The sequence below is a fragment of the Ceratocystis lukuohia genome, assembly GCF_044167205.1.
Source record: "Ceratocystis lukuohia strain C4212 chromosome Unknown Supercontig2_pilon, whole genome shotgun sequence".
In the NCBI taxonomy this organism is placed as follows: Eukaryota; Fungi; Ascomycota; class Sordariomycetes; order Microascales; family Ceratocystidaceae; genus Ceratocystis; species Ceratocystis lukuohia.
This window is the reverse complement of record NW_027263521.1, coordinates 154,663-180,077: the sequence shown is the minus strand read 5'-3', so window position 1 is coordinate 180,077 and position 25,415 is coordinate 154,663. Positions and strand designations below refer to the sequence as shown.

Here is a 25,415-nt window from a genome sequence, read left to right as displayed (position 1 = left end):
AAGTCCTGGGCGGTGGGGGACAAGAGGCAGTTTAATAGAGACCTCCTTCGTTATTTTGTGGGGCAAGACTAGAAGGACGGCACGATAATTCAGATGAATTCCATACAAACTCCGAGTCTTCAGATGGCAAAGCTGGCTCTCGGAGTCCAAAATACGCAAATATCTGCGCTAACGTTGGATGTCCTTGATCTCACTGAGATAAAGGAGTCTTGAGAGGCACCCCACCAATCATTCCACAGCTTGAGGTCCTACATTCTACATCTCAGAATCCTACAGCCGTCGACAGCTGCCAACTAAATGAGCTAGTTCGTTATCTTATCAGCCAAACTTTTCCTAGCTAAGTCTATTGAGGCCCTAAAAGCTGCGACGACGTCACCATAATACACAGCCGAGCCTCTCTCCTGGTACTCAGACTTCGCTTTTGTATCATATTTTCTTCGAGGCTCCGGGCTCTATTCCTTGCAGCCGAGCCCTTTCCTGACAAGCAACTCGTCCAGTCACACAACACAATGAACTCTAGCTTTCCCCCACCTCAACAACCCTCTGCCCCTCAGGGCTTCCCTGGCTTTTCTGGCCTTGGCCAGATGCCTGGCTCACCCGAGGAGCAGCAAAAGCAAATGGAAAAGATGGTGAGTCCGTATTGTGGTGTTCCAGGTCTATCATTTCATTAACATATCCATAGATGGAGTCTGCTATGCAAAACTGTGTGACCAAGGGCGCTATTTCAGGAGTCATGGGCTTCGGCATGGGTGGTCTGTTCGGCATGTTCATGGCCTCTGTAAGTTTTCCTTTCTATCATGCATATCCTGTACCATACTTCAATATCTAACGCGCCTTCAAGATGGCCTATGACACGCCGTATCACACCACGGGTGGTGCTACTACCAATGTATCCTCCCTCCCAATAAAACAACAGCTCGCAGTCGGCTTCAAGGACATGGGCGCACGCTCATGGTCCTCTGCCAAAAGCTTCGGTCGTCTTGGTGCTCTCTATGCAGGTATTGAGTGCGGTATTGAAGGCTTCCGCGCAAAGCACGATCTAATGAACAGTGCCTATGCCGGCTGCTTGACTGGCGGAATTATCTCTCGCAACAACGGCCCTATGGCCGCTGTAAGTGGATGTGCAGCTTTCGCTGCCTTCGGCGTGGCAATTGATGCATGGATGCGAACTACCAATGACGACGATTTCTAGATCGCCTGAGTCCTGGGCATCATGTTCCTCTTGTTCCTTTTTCATTCGTCTTCTCTTCTCACTTGTTTTACTATTTACTTGACAGGCTGCCATATGGCCTGTCGTTTGTCTGTTTCCTTTTCTTTTTTCTTCACTACGACGAGAATACGATTCTATCATGAGCCGGCGTTAGGGGAAGCGATCGATATTTTCTTTTTCCACCTATGAGCATCTTTATCTCCGTATCCATGATATAGAGAATATTGAATTTCAAGGGTATTTTTGTGTCTTGTATACTGGCTACGTATAAACGCGATGTTCATCACTCGTACCTATATCAATACAACTAGTGTCCTCTATTAAGGGCTAAAATACGCAGTCGCTTCCATGGGGCTATTCGATACGACTAGAGTCTGAATATATTTAATGTCTGCGGGAATCACAGAGATCAAACGACGCCGGACTAGCTACTAGACAGAATTAACCCTATGCAAGCTTGGCTGTAGGTAGAGTTTTGCCGAGCGAAGCCCAGATGACTTTGTTAGGATTGATTGTTGATTGTACTATTTAACGTCTACCTACAGCTATTTCACCGTAATACGACGGCCTTCCGGCCGGGAGCACCTCCCGGGCGGTCCGCAGTGACAGGAACGCATAGACTTCAACCTTCTCCTATGACTTTTTAGGGTCCAGCAATATAGCCAGGAGGGTCTCTGTATAGCGCGGCCCGAGGGCGTACCTGTCGGGTTCTAGGATTGGTTACCTGATATTTTTGGTTGGTGGAGGCCCCGTGTAAAAACTAGTCTAAAAGGCCCCCGGCTGTCGGCACGGGGGGTAGGCCCCGGCGGAGTACAGTGGTTTTGTCCTTCTATGCGTGGCTGCTGCAACACCTTTGGTTTTCCATGACTTTGTTAGGGTTAGAGACCCCTAAATCATATAGCCCAGTTGCTACCAAAATCAATATGGAATGGCAACGTGCCTGAGTGGTTAAAGGGTATGACTAGAAATCATATGGGTTCGCCCTCACAGGTTCGAATCCTGTCGTTGTCGGTCTAGGAGGACCTCCTGCATTTTTGCATGCATGTGCTTTTTTGGGCACGAGCAAGATAAGCACTGCGTTTGGCATGTAATGTGCCTACGCCTACGGTGTGCACGATCATGTGTAGCATCCCAGCCAGATGGGTATGTCTGTGGGATAAGAAAATAGGACAGGGACAAAACGCCCCAGTAAAGCTGTGCTGCATTTGTGGTGTTAGTGATTAACACCACCTGCCACATGATTGGATGGGCTTGGCTTTTGGGGCGGCTGTGTAGATAAAAAGGAAGGCTGCTGTGGACGCTTTTCTTCCTTCCCTGCCTCTCTGACCGCCCTAATTGCCCACTGAAAGTGTCCACTGTAATCCTGTTATCTGAGGCGGAGTAGCCTGTAAACAGGATTTGTGAGCCGCACTCTTTTCTCTTCGATTCTGCCATCATAGCATCATACAGCAGCCGTTCATCCATCATCCATTCACCATCAGCATCATCAACAATATATCGAAATACCCTTCGGATTTTTCAGTCACCATCCCAGTCTAGCCAATCATACTTTTTTCATTGACCTAGCGCCTACCTCCTTTTCTGCTGCTTTGTGTCCTTTTGGCTTTGTTTACATGCCTGGGCGTACTGTGACACATAGTTTATCGTTTCTTCCCTAATTGACGTTTGAGTTGATTTTGGTGCGGCTGTAGCGCTCTTTTTGCCGTTCATTTCCAGCCCTTTTTTTTTCTTCCCTGTTCCCTCCTTTTTGTCCCTATCGTTATCCAAGCAAAATCAATTTGTTGTCTGTTTGCCAACAAACCTGCAGTCCTCGCCAATATCGTCATTTTCATAGTTTTCTTGTCCTGCCTTCCTTCATCTCATTGTGTGTCGCAATATCCCGCAAAGCTTGCCCTTGTCCGGACATTAACAACAGCAATACTGCCACTTAGATCGTGCTTTTGCTACCATGACGTCGCCGAGCAGTCGTCTGGGGACTTCCCCCTCAGCTGCTGCTTTGCCTGATCAAAATCGCCTCGAAAATGCCGCTCTTCTATCGTCATCCGTCCCCAGAGCCGATGCTACTGCGCGTCTAGCTTCACCCATCCCGTTTGCCGCTCCCGGAACACCGCCTCGCCAATCCGGCCTTGCAAATGAGGTTCAGCGTTCTGGCTCCGCGACACCCCTTGTTGGCTCCATCGGTGGTCCTAGCTCCGTAGGCCCTGGTATATCAGCCCTAGCCGCCGCTCTTTCGGGGCCTGCAGGCGCGTCCCCCCCGCGATTTGGTACTCCTCCTATACGCTCGGCTACACCGCCCCTGCAGTCTAACTCGCCGTTTGTGCAGGGACAAATGTCCAACTATGGGTCTTTCGATTCGCGACCCCGCGGTCTGTCAGGCACTGGTGTTTACGAAGACCCCGAAATCGTCCGTCGCCATTTAGTCCAGCCCACTGACGCTGTCTCGGAAACTTCGTCACGTGATGGTGGAAAGGGCAAGAGTGCCGTTGAGGATGAGCAAGAATTTTCTAGTCTACGTCTTCAGGGTGGTGACGTCACTAGGCCAATTTACAAATGGGCCGAAGAGGCCGAAGCGAAGCAGAGAATGCAGCGCAGTAAGAGCTTCAATGCCCTACGCCCCGATCCCGTTGCAGCCGAGCTCGACATCAACACCATCAAGGTTCCAGGTGGCTTCCGCCGCAATTTCGTGCGTCGTGCTGGTGGGCCCTCGACCACCGCTGACTCTGCAGATGGCGGCGAGGCTGGTGATGGCCTGTCACCCAACCAGCCCAAGCTTTTGACGTCTAGCTTCTTGGAATTTCTGACTATTTATGGCCACTTTGCTGGCGAAGAGCTTGAAGAAGACGACGAGGCACTCAGGCCTGGCGAGTACTTTTCGAGCGGCGCTGAGGACGATGCGTTTGATGGATCGTACGACGGTAGCGAGAGCGAAGATGAAGAACGGATGGAGGACAGTGCACTCTTGACGCCGTCTAGGCGCAAGCGCCGGAGAAAGTCACGTGGTGGAAGCGGGAACAACAGTACCACGGGGGCAGCGCTGCTTCTGCTCAAGTCCTTTGTAGGCACTGGTGTTTTGTTCTTACCCCGTGCCTACCTCAACGGCGGCATGCTATTCAGTAATGTGGTTCTCCTGCTCGTGGCGGCACTCAGCTATTACTGCTTTGTCCTGCTGGTTACCACTCGTCTCAAAATCGTCGGTTCCTTTGGCGATATTGGCGGAATTCTCTACGGCAAATGGATGCGCAACATTATCCTAGCTTCAGTTGTACTGTCGCAGATTGGCTTCGTCGCTGCATACATTGTTTTCACGTCTGAAAATTTGCAGGCATTTATTTTGGCGGTAACCGACTGCAAAACTCACATTGACATCTCGTGGCTGATTATCATGCAAATGGTTATTTTCCTGCCATTTTCTCTCCTTCGGGACATTGGAAAGTTGGGATTTACTGCTCTTATTGCCGATGCGTTTATCCTGGTCGGTCTTGCTTACCTCTTCTACTACGATATTCTTACTTTGAGCACCAAAGGTCTTGCTGATATTGTTCAATTCAACGAGAAGGATTGGACGTTATTCATCGGAACAGCTATTTTTACCTTTGAGGGCATCGGGCTCATTATTCCTATCCAAGAGTCAATGAAGCAGCCAAGCAAGTTCCCCAAGGTCATGTTTGTGGTCATGGTTATTATCACCGTGCTATTTACTACCATGGGTGCTTTTTCGTACGCCGCGTACGGCTCCAAGACCGAGACTGTTGTTCTCCTGAATCTCCCCCAGGAAAGCCGCATGGTCAACACTGTGCAGCTGCTGTACTCGGCGGCCATTCTGCTGTCGACGCCGCTGCAAATATTCCCAGCCATTCGTATTACAGAAAACTCCCTGTTCACCAAATCGGGCAAATACAACCCGTATATCAAGTGGCAGAAGAATGTGTTCCGTTTCTTTTTGGTTGCTCTGTGTGCATTGATTGCCTACTGTGGAGCTGACAATCTAGACAAGTTTGTGGCTCTAGTTGGGAACTTTGCCTGCATTCCACTGGTTTACATTTACCCTGTAAGTGCATTTTGGATTCCCGCTTTCGTTTCCTTTGGTACCTGGACTAACTTGCATACTTTTAGCCCATGTTGCATTACAAGGCTGTTGCTCGCAGCAGACTTTGGAAAGCTTCAGACGTCGTGCTTTGCGGCTTTGGTATCATCGCTATGGCTTACACAACCTACCAGACTATGTCCTCTTGGGCCTCGGCCCCGCCAGTTCCAGCGACTCCGCGCTACTGTGACCGACGAGTGTAAGTTTGGTGGTGGGCCGAAATATTCTTTTGTAGAGGCAGTCTTGCGCCTTTTTTGATCTCTTTCCTTCTTGTCTTTTATATGCCCGTTTCTGTGTCCTGTTTTTTGTCTGACACATGTTTCCACATTAACCTGCTGCTTGTACTGCCTGAGCTGTTTTCTTATTAAACTAAATTGACATTGTAACTAGAGTATGACATGGTGTTGTGTAATGTGAGGGTGACTTTGTATGCAGCTTCGACGCATTATCTTAAAATTGTTTGGCAATAGATGTAATGTGATTAGAGCTACAATGAGTGCAATATCTGCTTGTTACGGTACTCATTGTTGTACAAGCAAGGTTGCACTAAGGCTAGCCTATTGTGGCGCCCAAAGGCCGGTGATGTGGCGTGCTGTGGCTACGCCATAAACTGTCTTCTATGCGCCAAATAGGCAACTTGCTCTACTTCGAAATTCTCAGAGGGCAGCTACTTACGCCAGCTGCAAAACAGCACATTATTAAACGTATATATATAATTATTTTACATTTCTTTCTCTGAAAATTTTCTTCATTTTTCTGTCTGAATTACGTCTTTTATTCTTGCGTTGTTTTTCTTGCCTTTGGACTTCATCACGGTAATATTTAAGATCTGTCACTCTCTTGTCACATCTATTGGATTAGGCCTCCTGAACGGAAGCTAGGAATTAGTTTCTCCCTGTCCGATCTTGGGTTGTTTTGATCGCGAATTGATGGTTCGCATTTGCTTGTAGCTGCTTTTAAGTGCTTCAATCACGTATTGAATCACCTCTTCTCTAGCTATGGCGCCTGTGGAGGATATTCTCGAGCCCCTGGCTTCATTCTCGCTTACTCACGTTTATTATGTAAGAACTGAATCGCCTCCAGCATTTCCCTTGTTTCCGGAGACTAACTCGAATTTTCCTAGGACCCAAATGACCCCATCTCTCATCTATGCGCCTTTCTTGCCCTTGTGCCACATGCCCTTCTCGTTGCTTATGGAACCCTGGTGATCTCTACTCGCGAGGCCGAGGTTGCTCTTATGTTGATAGGCCAGCTGGCCTGTGAAGCTGCCAATTTTGTGCTCAAGCGCATCATCAAGGAGGAACGCCCAAATCAGCACTTTGGCAAAGGCTATGGCATGCCCTCATCACACGCGCAGTTTGTAGCCTTTTGGAGTGTTACCATTGCTTTATTCATGCTGGTGCGGCATCGTGCCCCAGGCACCGCCAGCCGCGCGACAGAGGGGCCCCAGGGAGCCAATGCGCATAAGACAGGAGATCGCATGGCAGCAAACAGCCATGTCCCCAACCGCTTGATCCCTATTTCTGAACGCCTTTTTGCCACAGTGGGTGCGTTTAGTCTTGCGGCGGCTGTGGCTAGTAGCCGCATTTACCTAGGCTACCACTCAAAAAGTCAAGTTTTGGCTGGCGCCATTACCGGGGTCACCTGTGCCTTGGGTTGGTTCTTTGTTACGTCCATGGCTCGACAGATGGGGCTCTTGGCCTGGGCTCTTGAGTTGCCTCTGATCCGGTGGCTGCGTGTGAGAGATTTGCTGCTGGAAGAGGATCCTGCCGCCGCAGGATGGGAGGCGTGGGGCGCCAGACGTGCTTCTGTGGCTGCAAAGGCCCAAAAGAAGGGCCAGTAAAAGAAAACAAGTCTTCCTACTAAATGGCTTGTAGTGGCTCGTATAAATCTGCCCAGCCGAGTGACGAGTACATGCTTATAGGCGAATAGTACAATACAGTCTCTTGTTTATAAGTTGAAGGCAAGTGGGCAATAGGTAACCGATTATGAATTCAATATAAGACCTAAACATTATGTGCATAGGGTTTTACTCCTGATTTACGCCTTTTTACATTCGATGACTTCTAATTCCAGTCCTTTTGTGCCTGTGCTGTCCTGGGCGAAGCTAGTAGCCCGATTTGAATGGATGACTCTACTGGGCTGATTGGCGACACGCCTTGGCTATCACGTTCCCGATCACGCGAGGCAGCCTTTCCTGCGTTATAAGGATCATAGACCATTGAGTTGAGCATGGCTAAGTTCAATGGCGCAATGGGGGAGACGGGTGATTGTAGCCGTGTTTCGATCGATGTGCCAGGACCAGGACTATTCATGTCCATGAAGCTGAAGCCCATCATGTTGCTGATAGTGCTTGGATACCTGCTGGAGTATTCATCTCTCTGAGGGCTGACAAGGCCCGGGGAGAATGGATTAATGAGCGCACCAAAGGGTTTGGCCTGCTGGCTAGCAGGTTGGGTGGGCCGAGGCGATAGCATATTTGCGCGCATGCCCGGCGATAGGATGTCGTAGTTGATAGAATAAACTTCGTTTGAGTCATGGAAGTACTCTGAGTTGAGTCTCATGCCGTCCACATTTGAAAGACGAAGTCCAATTTGGACGGTAGCTGTTGTATTGAGAGAACCTAGCGACGAGTTGCGACCGTGTCGGGGCTTTTCGGTTGATTTTCTGCTCGTATTACCATACGCTGCGGGCGGGACGAGTAAGGAGGCCTTGCTCCCTACGGCGTTGCTCGCGAGTGGCAGCATGGTCGCTTGCGGATTGCGGGCGACCGGAACCTCCTTGCCATGAGATGGCTCAGTAATCTTTGGCAGTGACTTCATCGCGTCGGTTGCTGCCAAGGGCATGGAAGTTTTTTCAAGCTGAGGATCGTAGGTTGTTGATGGTAAAAGATCTGTAGTCTCTGTGGCCGCTACCGAGGCGCTGCGAGTCTTGCTGGAGTAGCGGCTTTGTGGCTTCGAAGACTTGGTCGAGGAGCGTTTCAAAATGCCTGGGACATCGTTGGGGATAGGCGGCAGCATCTTGACGGGATCGGGCTTTTGGGGCATGCTATTGGTTCTCCAGTGGCCAGATACCGATGGAAGCTTATTGAACTTTAGGGAGTCAACAGGGCGGCGCGGCGGGCCTTTCTTCTTCAAGGCAACAGGCTTTTCCATAACGTAGTCCCACTCATCTTTGGGATCGCTCTGGAGGGTGTCCTTCTGGGATTTGTCCTTGTTCTTGTTGAAACCACCTCCGTCTGGTCCATTGGATGCGGGCATCGTAGTCGCGAGCTTGGATCTCAGATACAAATGAAGGCCACCCGTCAAGATGCCTGAGATATTTGAAACGATGGACGAGACTAGCGAGAGCTGTACGGCTGTGTCGTTTGAAGAGCGGCTCCCCTGAACTCCGATGGAATAGAAGAACGGAACGAACAGAAACTAAACGCCCACATGTTAGCATAGCCAAAATAAATAAATGACAGCGTGGCTATCTTACGTTTGTCAGAATGCCAATGACCATGTAGTACACCATGGTAGCTGCCGTGGCCTGTTCTTCGGGATCGGCGTTGGTAGTCAATCTCAGCTTGTAGAAAACAACAACAGTGCTGATAACTAGGGACAGCAAAACTACAATGGATATGATAAAGCAGGCCAGTCCCCATCGAAGAACGAACCAATAGAGAAAGGCAAAGCAAAAGTTCGGTGGTCTAATGACAAGCGCTACAATGTACTTGATGAGCAGTAGGAGAAAGACTGCCATGATGCAGATTATGAAGTTCCATGTCCCGCGCTTAGAAAAAGGGGAGGATCTTAAGGCCATGTAGGCCTCGTTTATCGCGAAGACCATTTGAATGTAAGGGACAATGAAAACGGCTGTGAAAGGTTAGTATTGGGCTCGCTAGAATAGCAAGGAAACTGGGGTCCATGGGCACTCACCAGGAAACATCACCTGTGATGTCACAGTACAGCCGAGAACAGTTGGAGACTTCAACCCGAGGGACTGTGAAATGACGAAAATAGTGGCCTGTATGGTAATTCCCACAGACAGCACAAGAGGGAAGAGCTCAGGTAAACACACAAATGAACTACCGACGTACGGTACGGCGATCCCAGCTGCCCGCCTTCTTGAGCGCACCCAGGATGTAAGAAGTATTCCAACCACCGTGATGAAAGCAGTGAGGATATTGAAGCTAGCCAGTATCATAGTGGCAGAGCGCACAGACTTGGCGCCAGAGATTATGAACTCATTGAAGAAAACCACGCTGTGTGTCGAGTTTACGCTAAAGACAAAGCTGGATTCTGCGTTAACATCGGCCTCGGCCTGAACTTCGGACACGGCTCTCGCCCAAGCAGAGTATGGGGAGCCTGTATATACGGACATGGCGGAATTTTGAGGAAAGGAGAAAAGGGGGAGCGATGGAGGGAGAGCGACGAAGTGAAGTATAGAGAAAAAAAAAGAGGACAAATAGAAGAAAAGGGTGGTATTAATTATCGAGTTCCGGCTCGTGCATGAGTGAATGAAATCAAATGCTGAAATCTGGGGGGCGTTCAAAGAAGGAAGAGTGGTATAAGGTCGTGACAGAAAAGACAAACAACGAGTTGGCTAGAATGCAAACATGGAATACAAAGAGATGGTAAGCCGTAGAGAAAAAAAGAAAGAAAAAACTAGAAGAAAAGAAGAAGAGAGAAGCCACAAAGAAACAGCTAATCGAAGGAGGAGAGGCAAGTCGTCGTGATGCCGGATATCTCTCCTGAACCAAAACCCTCAAGAGAAACGAAGCTGTGGGGAGGGTTTGACAAGGAGACTGCTTGATGAATGCGAGATGGGGAGGAAGAGAAGGGAAGAAGAGAAAGAAGGAGTCTGAAAGAAACGGACGAACAAGGAGGAAGGGGAAGGCCATATGATATGAACGACTATGCAACATGCAGAAATCGAAATGGAAGAAACGGAAAGACCTGATACAAAGATCTGCTGCAGGCCGGGAGGCACCCCCAATCACCAGCTTCCCGAGGAGGAGAACGAGGAACCTAGAGAGCCAAAGGACTAGGGGGGAGGGATCTAAAAGGTAGGGGGCCTGCCTGCGTTCCCAATCCTGTGCATGTAAGTGCAGTACAGCTTGACGGGCACGGTGCCCAGTAGTTCATGCACAGTACGACACAAATACTTCCTGATGGCTTCTGCTAACTCGGAACCATCCGTACCTAGAACACGTTGTGTCGCGCATTGTGCCACTTTGTTCTGTGCTTCCTTCGTCTGGTGCCTTCGTCTGGAACTCGTCCATTGGGTAAATGACACAGGCGTTCGTCAATGCAGCTACGCGTGCCTCTGGGTATTGAACTACATCATGCTGCCGCCATGCATAGAATTCTGCCGCGAAGTTTCTAGACAGCGCCCACCCTTTAGCCCGGCGCTTGTGGCCTCAGGAAACAGCTAGCGAAGCTTGAGACTATAGCCTGCGCAAGCAGTGCTATTCTGTGCCATTCCAGGCTCGTCTGCTGCTTCACGACGAGAGCTGGGGCTAGGGCTTCTGGCCTGTCACATGGCATCCATTTCCCCGTCTCTCGCTCGGCTCTGGATATTGCGGGTTCCTGCTTTTATTGCTCTTCTTCCGAGTTGCTTGTAGCATAACTCACTACACTCGCCAAGTTTCACCAACTAGCAAATGCTCTAGCACATGCTACCTCTAGCATGGAGATCAAACTAATAGGTGGATACCTGGTTGATAAGCAGAAACAGGAAAAAAAAGATACTTCCTGCCCCACTGTATTTTATATGTCCACATATGTATATGTCACCCTCACAGGTCGCCCCTTGACCCATGTAAAGTTAGCGACAACTCTATTGCCCCAGTCCGCGTTTCGTTTCTCCCGCACGAGCTTAAGAAGAGCGCCCTCTTTTACTACTCGTCGTAGCAATAGCAATGCCCCTAAGAAGAAGACGCTACCATTCTCTGGCCCGGGACGCAGCTATTCCACACAGCTCGCAGCTTGCCGGGATGCGGATAGAGACTAGCGTATGTTAGGGTTACAACCCCTGCGTTCCTGTACGTTTGCCAGGCAAACTTGTATCACTTGTGATTTAACCTCATCTCGAGTGCTACCATTCGTTGAAATGCTTCTGTTTTGTATTTCCCACAACTTTGGTTGACTTTTTTGGCTTCCTAGCTGACGCGGAACAAGTATCACTTTTTCCAATAAGGTCACGTTCTCTGCGAAAAAACTGACCAAAGTTGGATAGAGCAGCTTAGGAGACAGGGCATGCTGTCCTATTCGGGGCTGTCCCATTCAGGGCTATCCCATTGGTTTGCTGGCGGCCATTCATTATGCATCCATGTTTCAGAGCTGTTTGCTAAGGCTTCAAAAGACAGCGAAAGGGAATGCTGCCCATGCTCTCAGTATGACAGTGTTGAGTGTGTTTTGAAGCCAATGGATGAATTGGCAGGGTGCCAAGTTCCTACTCTACTGAGCCTTCTTTGCATCCAGTGCCTTGAATGCCGCGCTGATGTTTCCAATGGCGTAGGTAAGGATATATAGCGGAATCCAAACCCAGATGGAGTTGAAGAGCACTAGATACACCCAGAAGTACATGAAGTTGCTCGTGTCTAGGTTGAGGGAGCCGGTAAGCCACTCGGGGCAGAAGGTCATCCAGCCTGGAAGATGGTGTTAGATGTTAGCGGATGCCGGTTTCTAGACACGGAATTGGAAGTTGGAAAGAAAACTCACCGCCATAGAGCTCGGCCGTGGCTAGAATAACCATCCACACGTTGGCTTTGTGGTCGCCACGCACTAGTGCTACACAAACTAGGATCCCCATCAACGTATCAAACCCCACTGTCAACAGCTCTAGACTAACTACACCGAGGTCGGCGCCAGCCCAGCGGCGATCGGCCCTGGAGTACACCATCCACAGCAGAGCAAATGGATCGTTGCCGCCTGCCTGGGCACCATATATGCGACCCGTGGTGCCTAGGTAGTTTTCTGGCGTTGGAAAGTAGATCCAGTTTCTCCCTGTAACATCGTTGCCGCCCAGCTGATCTAGTGACTCCACACCACGCTGGGCTAGGAACTCCGCTTCAGGCATCCATGAGAAGAAGGCCTGGTACAGGAAGCTGCCTTCAAGAATCACATGAACCAAGGCATCAACTGCGTGCCAGACAAAGAGGAAGCGTGTAGTACCCGAAGCAGTAGCCGGAAGAAGAGCCTTGCCCAGGCCTACGCCTACGAACACGATTGCTAGAGTGCTGGCCAGTGAGTATAGAGTGGTGGCATCGAAGAGATCGGGAGGGAGCGCCATGATTAAGGATAAAATGACTTGTTGATGGCGGTGCGGCCTAGGCTAGTATGAAAGGTTGTGGCCTAAATCTCTAGGATTTAATCTGAGGCGGAATGACGCTGAGTGGGACTTGCGAAGGAGGGTAAGGAATAGCTGGTCATTCGTGATGCTCAATAGCGCCTTTGTCTGCTATTGTTAGGTCTAAGTGGGGCTTTGTGGCCCCGCTTTTACTTTTTCTTGACAACTGGTGTGTGGGCACTTCTCCACTTTTACGGAGATTGGGACTTGGCAATGTAAATTTTGACGCTCGCTTTTGGACACCTGCTGAATACCACCAAGACTCAAATGGACGCTGCGCAATTTTGATTCTTACATGAGGCACGATGTAATGGTAAGTGAGTTTAGGGGATTATTTAATAGTATTAAGCTAATGAAATGGTGGCTGCAGTATTGAGGTATTCACTCTGGGTGCTAAAACAACCGATAAGCGGCAGCTGTCAGCTCACTTTGCGGGGCCGCGAACTGGTATCGGATCGCCATAGCATCGACAATTGCGCCTTCATGCCCCAAGTCAACCCCGGTCTGAAATCAGCATTTAGGGGTTGTGCTTGTAGCCCTCAGCCTTCGCGTTGTGGCTAGATTCATTCAGCTTGTCGCCAATGGCGTCCTTGGCAGCCTGGGCTCTAGAGTGGGTGTTAGTAATGTTGCAGAAGCAAGGCGTATCAGATGTAAATGGTAGACGTACCTGGTGCCGAGGCCGTTGTTGCTGTCCTTGGCGACCTGCTTGTTGACCTCCTTGGAGGTGCCGGCAGTAGCGCCCTGAACGCTCTCGGCGACGTAGTTGGCGGCGTTCTTGATGGTGTCCATTGTGAATGAAAGGGTTGTAGTAATAAAAATTAAAGTGTAAAAGTAATGGTGAAAGGTGTAGTAATGAAGAGAAGCGTAGTAATGAAGAGGTGTGAATTAGATGTGTGGATGTGTGATGTCGGAAGAAGAAGGTTAGACTGAAGAGATGGAGGAGGACTTGGCTCATATTTATACATATCCAAGTACCCCAAGGAACACCTATGATGGCTGGTGGGATACGGCACCGTTGGGTATTCCCATCGCTAGCAAAACAAGTACCACTAATGCTGCCGTATGTAGCCCGCTTGTGCCATGGTTGGCATCTCCATCCCCGTTAGCCTTCAATGATTGGCTGCTTCTTCTAGGCAGCCGCTTCTAGATGTTCATTTGCCTCCGCAACAAGAAGCTAGGGAGGGAAAGCTCGGCTAAGAAGCAGCCCGTGATCATGGACTCGCTTAAGCTCTTCCTCTTCCGGAACGTTGGGCCTTAAGTTGCTTCCCTCTTTGCTAAGCCATCATCGTTATCATCATCACACCGACAAGACTAAGGAGTAATGACGAAAGGTAAACAAGCCTGAATAGGGACGCAGCAAGAGGCTAACTAGATTGGGGGGAGATCAAAAGCGGTATACAGCATCTACACGCTAGAGGGCTGTTCTCTCCTTACTTTCCCATACTAACAACTGGACATCCCCAACGCTCTATTCCCACTGTCTGTGTTGTTTTTTCCTGTCTGATTCTTTTGCGCTAGATTAGGGCCTCCATGCGAGGCAGGAAACCATTCCAAAAGCCAGGGTTTCGTTACGTGTAAAGTGGTGCTTGGCCTGGATTTGAACGTGATGCAAGGGAGGGCTTGAAGGATGGAGGGAGACAGTAAGCAAGTCCTTCAAAGCTCGATAGCTTGGTAGCTCCATAGCTTCATAGCTTTAGAGCTTCAGAGCTCCTTAGCTCCGTAGCTAACAAAATAAGGGAGTTGGAACTATGGTCGCTCGCAAGATCGGCCATTCCTAGCAGGGCTTTCACCGCCCTGATGGAAAAGAGACAGACCGAGTCAGTCGCTCCTCGCTTGCCTCCCTTGCGAAGCATATTTAGACAGTCCATCTACTAATGCGTGCGCCTCGGTTCTACCGCATTCTATGCCGTGTCTTGGCTCTCCTCTTTTTAGCTTTCTTCGCCTCATGGCGCACGAGACGGAGTACAAGTGCGCGAAAGACGCGGGAATTGCAAGAGTCCTAAGAGTTGCAAAAGGCGCTAAGTGTATATAGACTTCATGACCTCCGAGGCGGAAGGGCCCCTGGTGTCTAGCCGAATTCGGCTACACTAGCTAGCCAAGCAGCATCTAGACTCCCTTCATAGCCAGCTGTGACGTCAATTATGCATCTCCTGGATTCTTGTGATGATTCATTTAGTGTTAGCAGGCCACTTTTGCCACCGTCTAGTCGTCACTGGCTCAGCTTACAAGCCTGAGTAAATATGCACTTGCATATGTCTTGAGGGAAATTTGTGGATTTTGTTGTTGCCGAAGACCTCCGGATCTGCACAAGACTGAGAATAATTTAGCTGGCGCTCTCCACTTTCAAGTAGCGGTAGCACGACGCCCAGAGTCTCGAATTCGATACTTCTCGAGACTTAGTGAGGCAAATAATGTGTGCTCGCTTCTTGGTATTCTTGTTTCTCTAGCCTCCATAGACTCTTCAGCGGATCTGCTTACTTGATCTGACTCAAAAGTCCACTAGGTCCACTCGTTCTACTACAGATTCCTTAGTCTGGTCGTCATAAAAAATCATTATCGTATTACTTAATATGCAATAAATATAGGGGAAAAAGGGAAATGCGCAGAACTATAACACCCGGTCTTGTACTCTGTCGTACATTCCATCGCCATACGGGCGGTATGTTGGTGGCTGCGTATCTGTTTGTCTGTATGTATCATAGTCTAGCGCCCCGGAAGACATGTGGGCATTCATTCTCGGACTACCCACTTGGGCACTGTAGGGTTCGTATTGCGGCTCTCGAATATTCCCAATGCTAACAGGACTAACAGCGTGTGTGTACGTATGGCTGTATGCTGCCCCTTCGTACGGGCTCGACGCTACGTACCCCGAGGTTTGGTCTAATGGATGCGTGGTCGGACCGGGCGCAGTCACATCTTGGCTGAAGATGTATGTTTCTCCAGCGTTGGTGCTGGCGTTGCGAAAAGGCGAGTTATCGCCGGAAGGGCGATGTTCTACGTCGGCGGGTGACGGATGATGTGGCAGCATGTTCTCACCGTCTGAGCTAGTGCGTGCCGGGCTTTTTTGCCCAAGTAGTCGAGACAGAAACCCACCGCCGACTGTGTTTTTCTTCGCATTGCCCCCAGGCCCAAGTAAATTTGGCTTCTCGTTGACGTCTGGGTTAGGATGGACGCCTCCGGGGCCCATGGGGCCATTGGGATCGGGCAGAGTCATATTATCGCGCTTTTGACGCCAATGTTGGCGGCCCATGGCCAGTTCCATGATGAGGGAGAAAACAAAAAAGAATCTACAGGGGAATGTTAGTCGGTAATCTAGGCAGCGCTAGAAAAAAAAGTTGAGCCGACAACTTACAGGGCAATTATGGAAACTCCAAGTACAGCAGCCTCCAGCTGACATGCTTGACCGTAAGTCGGTAGATTAGCAAACCCCCCATTTCCTTCGCTATCGACTTCGCTTGAACTGTTTCCCTTGCCAAACTGTGTATTCACTTCACCACTGCAGGAGCCCGCACCGTCCCCGTTTGCAGCGGCCACATAAATAAAGGCCACAGCAAACATAAAGTCAAACACCATGGCTGTGAAAGCTACTACGGTGCGTATGGGCACACAAAGCAACATGACAATAGCAACGCCGGTGTAAAATACAGCCACCCCAGAAATTCCTTCGACTGCGCGGGCAGATGCTTTGATGTTCAATTTTCGATTGGAGAGTGCCGCAAGAATATACGAGTAGATGGCCAAGATGATGACCGAGCAAAGGCACTGTACGGCCCTCAGCCCACACTGCAAGGGCTTCAGTAGACGGTATTTATTATCAGGCATTTCTCGAATGGCAAATACAATCTTAGTGGATTTGTCGAGGTTTCTAAGGAAGGATAGGATGGAATGCTGTGTGGGTAAGGCTTTCGAACTGGCAAAAAGGGTTCAAGGGAGGGGTTGGTGGGACAAGGCTTCACCGAGACTCAAGACTTGCGAAGGGTGCGTCTAGAATGGGGGTCTCGAGGCGGAGAAAAGGAGCCTATAGTCAAGTCAACTTAAGATGCGTAATATCAATAGAGAAGGCCTGACGAAAAGCAAGAAAGCAAACATTAAGGCACGGACATGGTGTCTTCTTAAAGGCTTGCTGGCGAGCCTGACTCCTCTCGAACTTTGTGCTAGGCATTTCCCCTGAATCTCCTCCCCTGGGCTTATCTGGGACAGATTGGTTAGTATGCTTGTGTTTTTACGAGTTCCACGGTCTGGCGATGTGGCGATGACGTTGCTTAGCGCTGCGGCTACCTGATGACGAGCCCTTACTACAACCCATTTATGGACCTGCCAGTCCATTGGCGGCTCGCTGTCGGCCCGCCAAAGCCACCCGACAGGATTTCAAGAGGGCTTAGCAAACGAAGTGGGGTCAATCTGGCGTACTTTGACAGTGACCAAGGAAGCCGTCTGTCGCATTTTGCCCAGGAAAAGTGCGTTCATTGCTTTGAGCTAGGCAATATGCGAGCAAAGTGGTTGTGATGAATATTATCTCGTTTATGAGACAGTGTTGACGTCAGTATGTTCTGGCTGGCTAGTGTTGTTCTGTCAGGGTTGAGACATGATGCTGGTGTCTAAAAACACTGAAAAAAAAAAAAGGAAAGGACTATTTGGTTCTTATTTGGGGTTGCACAAAAGAAAGAAAGCGATACACACACATCTTTGTCTTTGCAGGGCTATAAAGTAGCCAAAAAGTGGAGATGCAGGGAATCGAACCCTGGACCTGATCCAGACTTGAGTACCTCTCAAGGTGCTGCTAAGGATCCGTCATACCACTAGACCACATCCCCAAGGGTATTTGACGATTCTGGCCGGCCGCAACGGTGCTCATAAACGCTACGGCTGTGCACTGATGCAAGTTTATTGTGCTTCGCTCGGAACTCTCCCTCTTACAACCCTCGGGGGGGTACCTTTGAGGTCTGGTGCCTCCCCTTCTTTCCGGGCTGCTGGAGGACGACGTCTATGACACTGATAAGCGTCTTTCATTCTTTTCTTCTTCTTTGACTCTGTCATGGATCTTGACAATGAGCTGTGGAGCCTTGAGGCCGCACCTACCCAACTTTGAGGACTACCTCGTCGTCGAATCGCCCCCTTTTTCACGACAACTTTCGCGATCGCCAACTCCTCATCGCCGCAACACCACTCCAACTCAAGGAGTTCATCTTCACGCTCAGGACTGAATTTTGAGAGTTCACACAGTCCGCACCTTTTTCTTTTGTTTTGTTTTCTTTCTTGCGCTCCTCTGTCCTCGGATAGACTGGTGACTGTGGCATGTCACTAGAAAGGGGCCTGTCTGGCGCCTCATCCACACGCGCAAGGCAGCGGCCACCAGAAAAGTGGAAGGATATATCACGAGCCCTCGGATGCTCACACAGTTTGGTTTTTTCTCTCTTTAGGGGGTTTTCCCAGGCTGCACTGGATGCTGCCGTCTTGCTCTCGTGATTTTCACGACTTCAGGAAGCGTGGCAGGTTTTTCAGAGGAACGAATGTTTGTGGGGAAGTTGGGGGTTAGCCCCACTACTTCTGGGCTTAGGGTATATCTGGGGATTTCCTTTTTTTTTTTTTTTTTTTTTTTTTTTTTTCTTTTGTTTCTGACGACTACAGGTGGAAGACGAGTAACAAGCTTGCTTGGGAGCATACGAGCTTCTCTCGCCCAAAACCTGTGGTCAGCCCTGCAGAGGGTTAATTCTGTCCGGTAACCAATCCGGCGTCGTTTGATCTTAGTGATTCCCGTAGACGTTAAATAAATTCAACTCAACTCAACTCAACTTGTGCTTCGCTCGGCAAACTTGTAGAGGGTTAGTCCTGTTCAGTAGTGGAAGACGGCATCAACCACCCTACTTCCGTCCAGAACATGCCGTCGTATTTCTGTGGAAAACCAGTAGGTAGACGTTAAATATATCCAAGTTCAAGTTCAGCTGATGCAACTTTGTTTTATGCAAGAAATTAATTGGCATTATTGGTATTAATAAATGTAACATGGCAAAAAGCGCTCAAAACCCGCAAATTAACTAATTACCCATGCTTTTTCGCTCATCTCTTGCTGCTTCACCAGCAGCAAGCCCGTCTATTCTACATGAGCCCCCGCTCAGTGTGTTCGACTACTTTTAGTAGGAACTCCATGTACGTAATGGCGCCTTGGTGAATCCTCTGGCGGTAATGTTCAGCAGTGGGATAGAACGGACAGAAAGGCCAACCATCATTAGGTGATCCTATCTCAAACTGCAGTGAGTGGATCGGCCTTCTTTTTTTGTTATCGTAGTGCAGGGCCTGGAAAAAGTCCATGGCATCGCCGCTAACAGGGTAGACATCAACCGCAGGCGTAGCTGTTATTTTTGTCTGGGTAGCCTCGCTGACGCGCTGGGCAATGCCTTGGCTGAGTTCCGTAAGGTAATTGAGATCTCTTTGCAACATGTATTCACCATAGTTTTCGTTGTCTCTATGACCATTCCATAGCATGTTCATCATACTTGCTCCAGGATTGGATGTCTGGCTTTTAGAATGGCCCCAGGGGTACATGACGAGATTCCCGTAGGAGTGGATATCAGCGAAGTGGGTGATTCCTGGGTGTTCAAACATGGCCCATTCGATGTTTTGGACTTCAGCTTCCGACTCTGGAAACTCGCCATAAAATACATCGGCAGACGGGTTATCAGAAGTGGTGGCGTGCCCTTTGACAAAAAACCTTTTGTAGTCCCATAGAAAGCCAAAGTTGCGATTCAAATCAACGCCAATAGATCGTTCATCCTGAGGCTTCTTTTGTTTAGGATTACGGTTTTTGCGCCAGCAATCACCATTCTCTTCATCCCAATTAAGGCCATCAGGATTCGGGGCTAGAATGACAACCATGCCGAGGTTTAAGACTTTCCTGACATCTTCAGCGGAATACTGGACTGTACCATATTGAAGTCCAATTCCTGCTTCGACAGCCCAAAATAAATCAGAGAGAAACATGATCATACTGTCAGCGGTTCCACGCTCACGCGGATGCATTTGGGTAACGAACATGACTTTGTAATCCGAAGGACTGCGTTCAGATTCGACAACTTCCTTGGGGAAGATGCGCAGGCCAAACACATCTCTGCCTTCGGCAGTGGGGTTTGGCATCTTGAAAAGTCCAGCGTGTTTAGATTTATGAAAATGAATCATAGAGGTATAAATCTCTTCCATGTTCATTTGAAAATCAAATTTGTAGTTCACGTTCATGAGGGTGCTTAGACCAAAAGGGGCAGCCAAGGTGAAGCGATCTCTCTGCGAGATGGGTAGAAGCTTGGCTTTTTCAGCATCAAGATCTAGTCCAAAAACAGTGTGCGAGCTACCAACTGAGTCGGTTTCCGTGCCTGAGCTATCTGTAGCTCTTTTCTCTTTGATCATTTTCTCGGTTGCGACATAGTCGAAGTGGCAACAGTGGACGCTAGTGGCCATCGTAGCCCAGACTACAAACGAAACAGGCTTCATAGCGATAAGAAGGAAAGCAGTGAAGAAGAGAAGCGGGAGGGAATAGGAGCAAAAGAAAATAAGTAAGTATACAACGGCAACGCACGACGATGACGGCGGAGTAGAGAACTCAGTGGTGAAGCCGCTGCAAAAAGGCGGGCTATCTGCGAGGGACGGTGGGCGAAGTTTGGGGCAGCCGAACAAGAGCCATGGGCGGGACAGGCCATGCCTTTTATCCTTTGGGTGGTCTGTTAGCTATGCGTCATTTTTAAACATCGGGAATACGCAGGCTGCGTAGTGCTCATCAGCGTTAAGTTGTCGCCCGCATTTCGAGGCACGGTCTTGACGAAATGGTACACTTAAGGTTTTGGCTGGCTTATCACATGAATGAGGACGCTTTATGTATTAGTGTTGTCTGCGGAGTTAAGAAAGATCAGACAACTAAGTGGCTTGTGCGCCAGTCGTAATAATGCTGGCGAAGAAAACGTGAGGTCTAGTCTAAAAACTGTGTCTAATTATGTAATAATTTTCTACATCAGGGTGTCCGATTTTTACCTATTCCCTATGATATTCAGCTTCATGTCTTCATGTAGTATCTTCCTTCCTATCTGCCCTTCTTCGAGGCGTGAGGAAAGAACTTTTGGTAGTGAAGCGCTTAGGCCATATGGTTGTGAGTTATCCCCCCAAGACAGGCTGAAGGAGAATCCGCATAAAAAGACATGGGGCTCCTTCTATTTTGACTCCCGAAGCCGAAGCCTGCTGCGCCTTATGGAGAATATAGGGACAAAATGGGCATTGTCAGTACTATTATACAAGCACAAGTAGCCGGAACCTCGGGTTCCTAGGTCTTATATTTTATCAGTTACGGTTCTCCCGATGGTATCACTGCCGCATGGATCGACATCAGATAGAAACTGCGAGTTTACATGCAATCCTTTCTGAATTAATTTGCCTTTCAATGGACACAAAATTTCACCAAGGATTTTGACGTATCGGGTTGTCGGAATCAAGTTTGATGCAACAACAGTAAAAAACGGGCCTCGCGTTAATGAATTGAGGAAATCTTATTTTGACATACTATGCATTATTCGAGTATTAAGGACTGAGCTCTTCACAACATCGCGTACTATGTGTTGTAAACTGAGGTTTGTAATTAATTTTATTGAGTTGTAAGAGTCTACGTTTTCTTTTCCTGACCAAGTAACCCACAAAGCACTACATATTGTGGACTTACCCGGTATTCTACCGAATAGAGGTAGATTCTCCACAACACTATGTATTCACTCGATGCTATTCCGAGTGATGCCAAGCTGGAATCTCCACAACAAATACAACTCCTTTATCGCCTCGGTATACCTATCATCACGTGACACAACACCCCAGAAGCTGGCTATCAATGGTGGGGCGGGAAATTTTTGAGCTCCAACGACGTTTTTCTCCAAGCTGGAATAATTACTGGCCGCCTCGTTTGCGCGGCGTACAGCCAGTCACGACTCAATATACTACTGCTAATATTACTGCCCGCCGCTCTACCATCTATCAATGTTCCGCTAGCTGGATTTAACCTCCTTTCTAGCTTCGGCATTGCCCTTTGAATTAACAATTTATCACCCATCTACTATGTCTCGAAAACGCGCCCAGGCTGTTGTGCCTGCCGCCGATGTCAAGGCTGAAGATGAAGCTACCTCTAAAGTCACCATCTACAAGGAGCTGCTCTATGACTCCATGCAGGCTAATGGAACCGCGGAGCGACTTTACAACCAAGTAGATCTACAAGACCTCAAGGCCATCCCCGACCCAAACATCTTGACCTTGCTGCAGGTTGTGCAAGAATTAGTCAACGATAAGCTTCTAGTTCCTTGTACCGGGCGCGATGGCGGTCTCGCCTGGAAATGGCGCGACGCACGCGAAGCTGAGAAGTAAGTGGAACCGTTTTCTGTGAATGAGTGCCTTTGAGCCTACTTACTTTACTCATTCCATCGCCGCCAAGCATACATCAACTTACTAACCGCCTTGCAGATACAAGCAGTGCACTACCCCTGAACAAAAGATGGTCTACCAAATGATTGACGATTCCGGCTCCGACGGCGTGTGGTCGCAGACTGCCCAAAAGCGTCTCGGTATGCATGAAAATATATTCAAGCTTGCAATCAAGCAACTCTTGGGCAAGGGCCTTATTGCGCAATTCAAGAGTGTTGAAAATCCCAATAAGAAGATGTTTATCAAGGCGTCTATCCGTCCCTCTGAAAAGGCTACTGGCGGGCCGTGGTACACTGATCAGTACCTAGATGAAGCCTTCATTGAGGATCTCGAGCGAGTTATTTACGACTTTGTCAAGCAGCGCAGCGCATACCGGTCGCGTGGTGGGCCCAGTACTGGCAGTCGCACTCTTCAGCCCAAAAAGGGAATCATCAAAGGCGGCGAAAAGGTTGCGCGAAAGCGCACTGCAAACGAAATTAGCACTGGAGACAATTCAGATATGCCTCCTAAGCCTGCAGCTATAGATCTAGCCGACAACGCACAAGCCCCCACAGCGGTTGCGACTATCGCTGCTCCGAGAAAAGATGTGCTTCTTCCATTACCAGCTGGCTACATGGGCTACCCAACCGTTCGTGACATTGCACGAATTCTGTCTCAGTCAGGCATTACCACCAATACCATCCTTAGCGAGGAAGATGTTCAAAAGCTGGTGGATGTACTAGAGTTTGATGGTTTGATTGAACGTATCAAGGTCGGTACCAAAATAGGCTACCGAACAGTACGAGCTGTAAAGCAAAGTTTTGACCAATGGGCTGTGCCCACTGAGCCAGGCAAGCAGGAAAAGGGTATCCCGGATCAGTACGGCACTCCGTTTAACGAGGTTCCCTGCGGCCGGTGTCCCGTGTTTGACCTGTGCGAAGAAGGTGGCCCTGTCGCGCCCAGCAATTGTGAATACTTCAAAAAGTGGCTGGGTCAAGAATAACCACAGGAAGGGTATATCTGCATTTTGTGATTTTTATAGCGGTGGCGTTTCAGGGCTCTGTGCATTTAATCATCATCTATCAAACTATAATATAGTGAGGCTGTGAAATCTATGCACGACTGTATGTGTAAGCTCTGTCCTATTGTTCAGCGCATACAGCTCACAACCAACCCAAGTGGGCATGAACGCATGTTCCCGAGTTGGATAGCCTATAACATTGCTTTCCATATTGTGCCTTGGTTAAAAACACCTCATTTCCATGTAAAGCGATGCGAGCAGGGAAATATAAAGTGTATTTATTATTCGTCATATTCCAAAGTTAAAGCTCCTAAGTATCCAATAGACAAACCTAAAATCCAACTTACACCCAGGCGGCTGCAGATGTGGCTGAGAATACCAGAAAAGCGCCACATTACTCACCTTGCACCCTCCCCACTTTGTATCACGTGATGCGGCGCTCACACACTCTAAAATCCAGCAGCCAGTAGGGTTTCCCACCAATTTTGGCTCCCCACAAAACTTTTTCGTCCAGCTCCGCAGGAATTTTGGATAGTGGGCACAGCGGCTGCAGAAACAGACTTTCTCCTCCTCTTTCCCTTCTCTTGCTTCTGGTCTCGCTCTCCCCAACAACAGCTGTCGTTCGTCTATTTTTCAGTTACGACACCATAATCAGACACAATGGCCAAGATTTCGTAAGTTTTGTCTGGGCGAAATTTGCCGTTTTTTCTCCATATTTATAGAAAGGAAGTTTTGTTCTCTTCGGATCCCACCACTCGACCCGAATCGATGAAGTATTTGCTTTCGAAACTACGACGATTTTTTAACTTGACGATCTCGTTTCGATTTCTTACCAGCTACACAACATTGAAAACTGTTTTGTTTTTAGACCACAAAGAAAGGGCGGTCAAAAGGCGCTTTGGAAGCTAGGAGATTTCTCTCCTGACCAACTACACGCCGAACAGCTTCAACCTACAAACAGGAAATCACAACTATGGAACAGCTTGTGTCAAGCCGGACTAGACCATGAACGCCTAAAAGCTCAAATGGAGCGATAGCAACATAAATGCGCCTAGAGTTTCAACGGAACACGACGAAATCATCCGCCACGAGACAAGACTTTGCTTTTTTGTAAATTCTCAATAAACTTGTGTGCTAACATTTACAATAGGCGTGGTGCCCCCGGTGGCAAGCTCAAGATGACCCTCGGTCTCCCTGTGTACGAACCCCTTCCCATGTCGACTCCTGTGATGTTTACCGACGGTCAAACTCGATTCGAACCCAAGGCATAACCAATCCCCGGCTATATGCTACGGAAGCGATGAGATTTGAACATCAGACCACCAACATGAATTTTGTGGCTAACAGACATATAGCGGTGCCGTCATGAACTGCGCTGACAACTCGGGTGCCCGCAACCTGTACATCATCTCCGTCAAGGGTATTGGTGCTCGTCTGAACAGATTACCCGCTGGTGGTGTCGGTGACATGGTCATGGCCACTGTCAAGAAGGGTAAGCCTGAGCTGCGTAAGAAGGTGCACCCTGCCGTCATCGTCCGCCAGAGCAAGCCCTGGAAGCGCTTCGACGGTGTCTTCCTGTACTTCGAGGATAACGCCGGTGTCGTAAGTTTACCTGTCCAATCCCAAATCACACGTATCGAACATGTCTTGCTCTAACAAGTCCTATTTTGCAGATCGTCAACCCCAAGGGTGAGATGAAGGGCTCTGCCATCACTGGCCCCGTCGGCAAGGAGGCTGCTGAGCTGTGGCCCCGTATTGCTAGCAACGCTGGTGTCGTCATGTAAAGAAAAATCAAAAAGCAAAACAGAAATCTTTTTACGCAAACCACATCACCTCGCATACACATACACGCAATCGTCCATACTTTCACGCTACAGTTAGCTCTGGGTCCTTTTCATGCTGCCGTTTCTTTTGCTCACATCTAGACATCTTATCTGCTAGGATGGAGTAGGGAGAGGAGGGGGGAAAAGAGAAAAAGTAGAACCACTGGGGTCCATGCAGGCCTTTTTTTTTGACAGGAAAACAAAATGGGTATTCTTCACACTAGCCATGCGTGCGCAGACAACCTGTATTCTCATCTCAGCGAGAAAGTAAGTGCATAGTTAGTGTTCAAAGACTGCAGCCCACGGCTACGCTAGAGGAAGCTAGGGAGAGGCGCGAAGGCGGGGAGGGCAGATGGAAGCGTAGTAGAGAAAAGAAAGTCGTAGTGTGGTGTGTCTAGGAACTGGAGAGGCCAAGCGGAAAATGCAGATGAGAGGCAAGACCGACCCTCACATTCCATGCCTGCCAAGATAAATCCAAAAGAGGGACAATAGGTGCCAATCTGTCTCTATGTTGAATGCACA

General features: G+C 48.9%; 9 protein-coding genes across 9 annotated transcripts; 4 read left to right on the top strand and 5 right to left on the bottom strand.

The window, feature by feature from the left end:
• Positions 1-509: 509 nt before the first annotated feature.
• HOO65_020047 (Mitochondrial import inner membrane translocase subunit tim22) lies at positions 510-1,192 on the top strand (the record flags this gene model as incomplete). Its single annotated transcript, XM_071007046.1, has 3 exons — positions 510-629; positions 683-778; positions 842-1,192. The coding sequence occupies 3 exons, from the start codon at positions 510-512 to the stop codon at positions 1,190-1,192; spliced, it is 567 nt and encodes a 188-aa protein (XP_070860685.1).
• Positions 1,193-3,158: 1,966 nt separating this feature from the next.
• Positions 3,159-7,137, top strand: HOO65_020046 (Vacuolar amino acid transporter 3; the record flags this gene model as incomplete). Its single annotated transcript, XM_071006308.1, has 5 exons — positions 3,159-5,258; positions 5,324-5,493; positions 5,955-5,998; positions 6,291-6,355; positions 6,418-7,137. 5 exons carry the CDS (start codon positions 3,159-3,161, stop codon positions 7,135-7,137), a joined length of 3,099 nt encoding a protein of 1,032 aa, XP_070860684.1.
• Positions 7,138-7,360: 223 nt separating this feature from the next.
• HOO65_020045 (uncharacterized protein) lies at positions 7,361-9,659 on the bottom strand (the record flags this gene model as incomplete). The annotated part of the gene is made up of 3 exons (XM_071006517.1): positions 7,361-8,716; positions 8,775-9,151; positions 9,215-9,659. The coding sequence occupies 3 exons, from the start codon at positions 9,657-9,659 to the stop codon at positions 7,361-7,363; spliced, it is 2,178 nt and encodes a 725-aa protein (XP_070860683.1).
• Positions 9,660-11,737: 2,078 nt separating this feature from the next.
• On the bottom strand, positions 11,738-12,572 carry HOO65_020044 (Emopamil-binding protein-like protein; the record flags this gene model as incomplete). The annotated part of the gene is made up of 2 exons (XM_071007003.1): positions 11,738-11,928; positions 12,002-12,572. 2 exons carry the CDS (start codon positions 12,570-12,572, stop codon positions 11,738-11,740), a joined length of 762 nt encoding a protein of 253 aa, XP_070860682.1.
• Positions 12,573-13,146: 574 nt separating this feature from the next.
• Positions 13,147-13,418, bottom strand: HOO65_020043 (Glucose-repressible protein; the record flags this gene model as incomplete). The annotated part of the gene is made up of 2 exons (XM_071007108.1): positions 13,147-13,234; positions 13,297-13,418. The coding sequence occupies 2 exons, from the start codon at positions 13,416-13,418 to the stop codon at positions 13,147-13,149; spliced, it is 210 nt and encodes a 69-aa protein (XP_070860681.1).
• A 1,819-nt stretch (positions 13,419-15,237) lies between these two features.
• HOO65_020042 (uncharacterized protein) lies at positions 15,238-16,202 on the bottom strand (the record flags this gene model as incomplete). The annotated part of the gene is made up of 2 exons (XM_071006956.1): positions 15,238-15,916; positions 15,982-16,202. The coding sequence occupies 2 exons, from the start codon at positions 16,200-16,202 to the stop codon at positions 15,238-15,240; spliced, it is 900 nt and encodes a 299-aa protein (XP_070860680.1).
• Positions 16,203-18,725: 2,523 nt separating this feature from the next.
• On the bottom strand, positions 18,726-20,111 carry HOO65_020041 (zinc carboxypeptidase; the record flags this gene model as incomplete). Its single annotated transcript, XM_070999977.1, has 1 exon — positions 18,726-20,111. One exon carries the CDS (start codon positions 20,109-20,111, stop codon positions 18,726-18,728), a length of 1,386 nt encoding a protein of 461 aa, XP_070860679.1.
• Positions 20,112-21,710: 1,599 nt separating this feature from the next.
• On the top strand, positions 21,711-23,052 carry HOO65_020040 (DNA-directed RNA polymerase III subunit RPC6; the record flags this gene model as incomplete). Its single annotated transcript, XM_071006791.1, has 2 exons — positions 21,711-22,009; positions 22,110-23,052. 2 exons carry the CDS (start codon positions 21,711-21,713, stop codon positions 23,050-23,052), a joined length of 1,242 nt encoding a protein of 413 aa, XP_070860678.1.
• A 678-nt stretch (positions 23,053-23,730) lies between these two features.
• HOO65_020039 (60S ribosomal protein uL14) lies at positions 23,731-24,854 on the top strand (the record flags this gene model as incomplete). The annotated part of the gene is made up of 4 exons (XM_071006876.1): positions 23,731-23,744; positions 24,221-24,268; positions 24,426-24,672; positions 24,744-24,854. The coding sequence occupies 4 exons, from the start codon at positions 23,731-23,733 to the stop codon at positions 24,852-24,854; spliced, it is 420 nt and encodes a 139-aa protein (XP_070860677.1).
• Between the last annotated feature and the right edge of the window lie 561 nt (positions 24,855-25,415).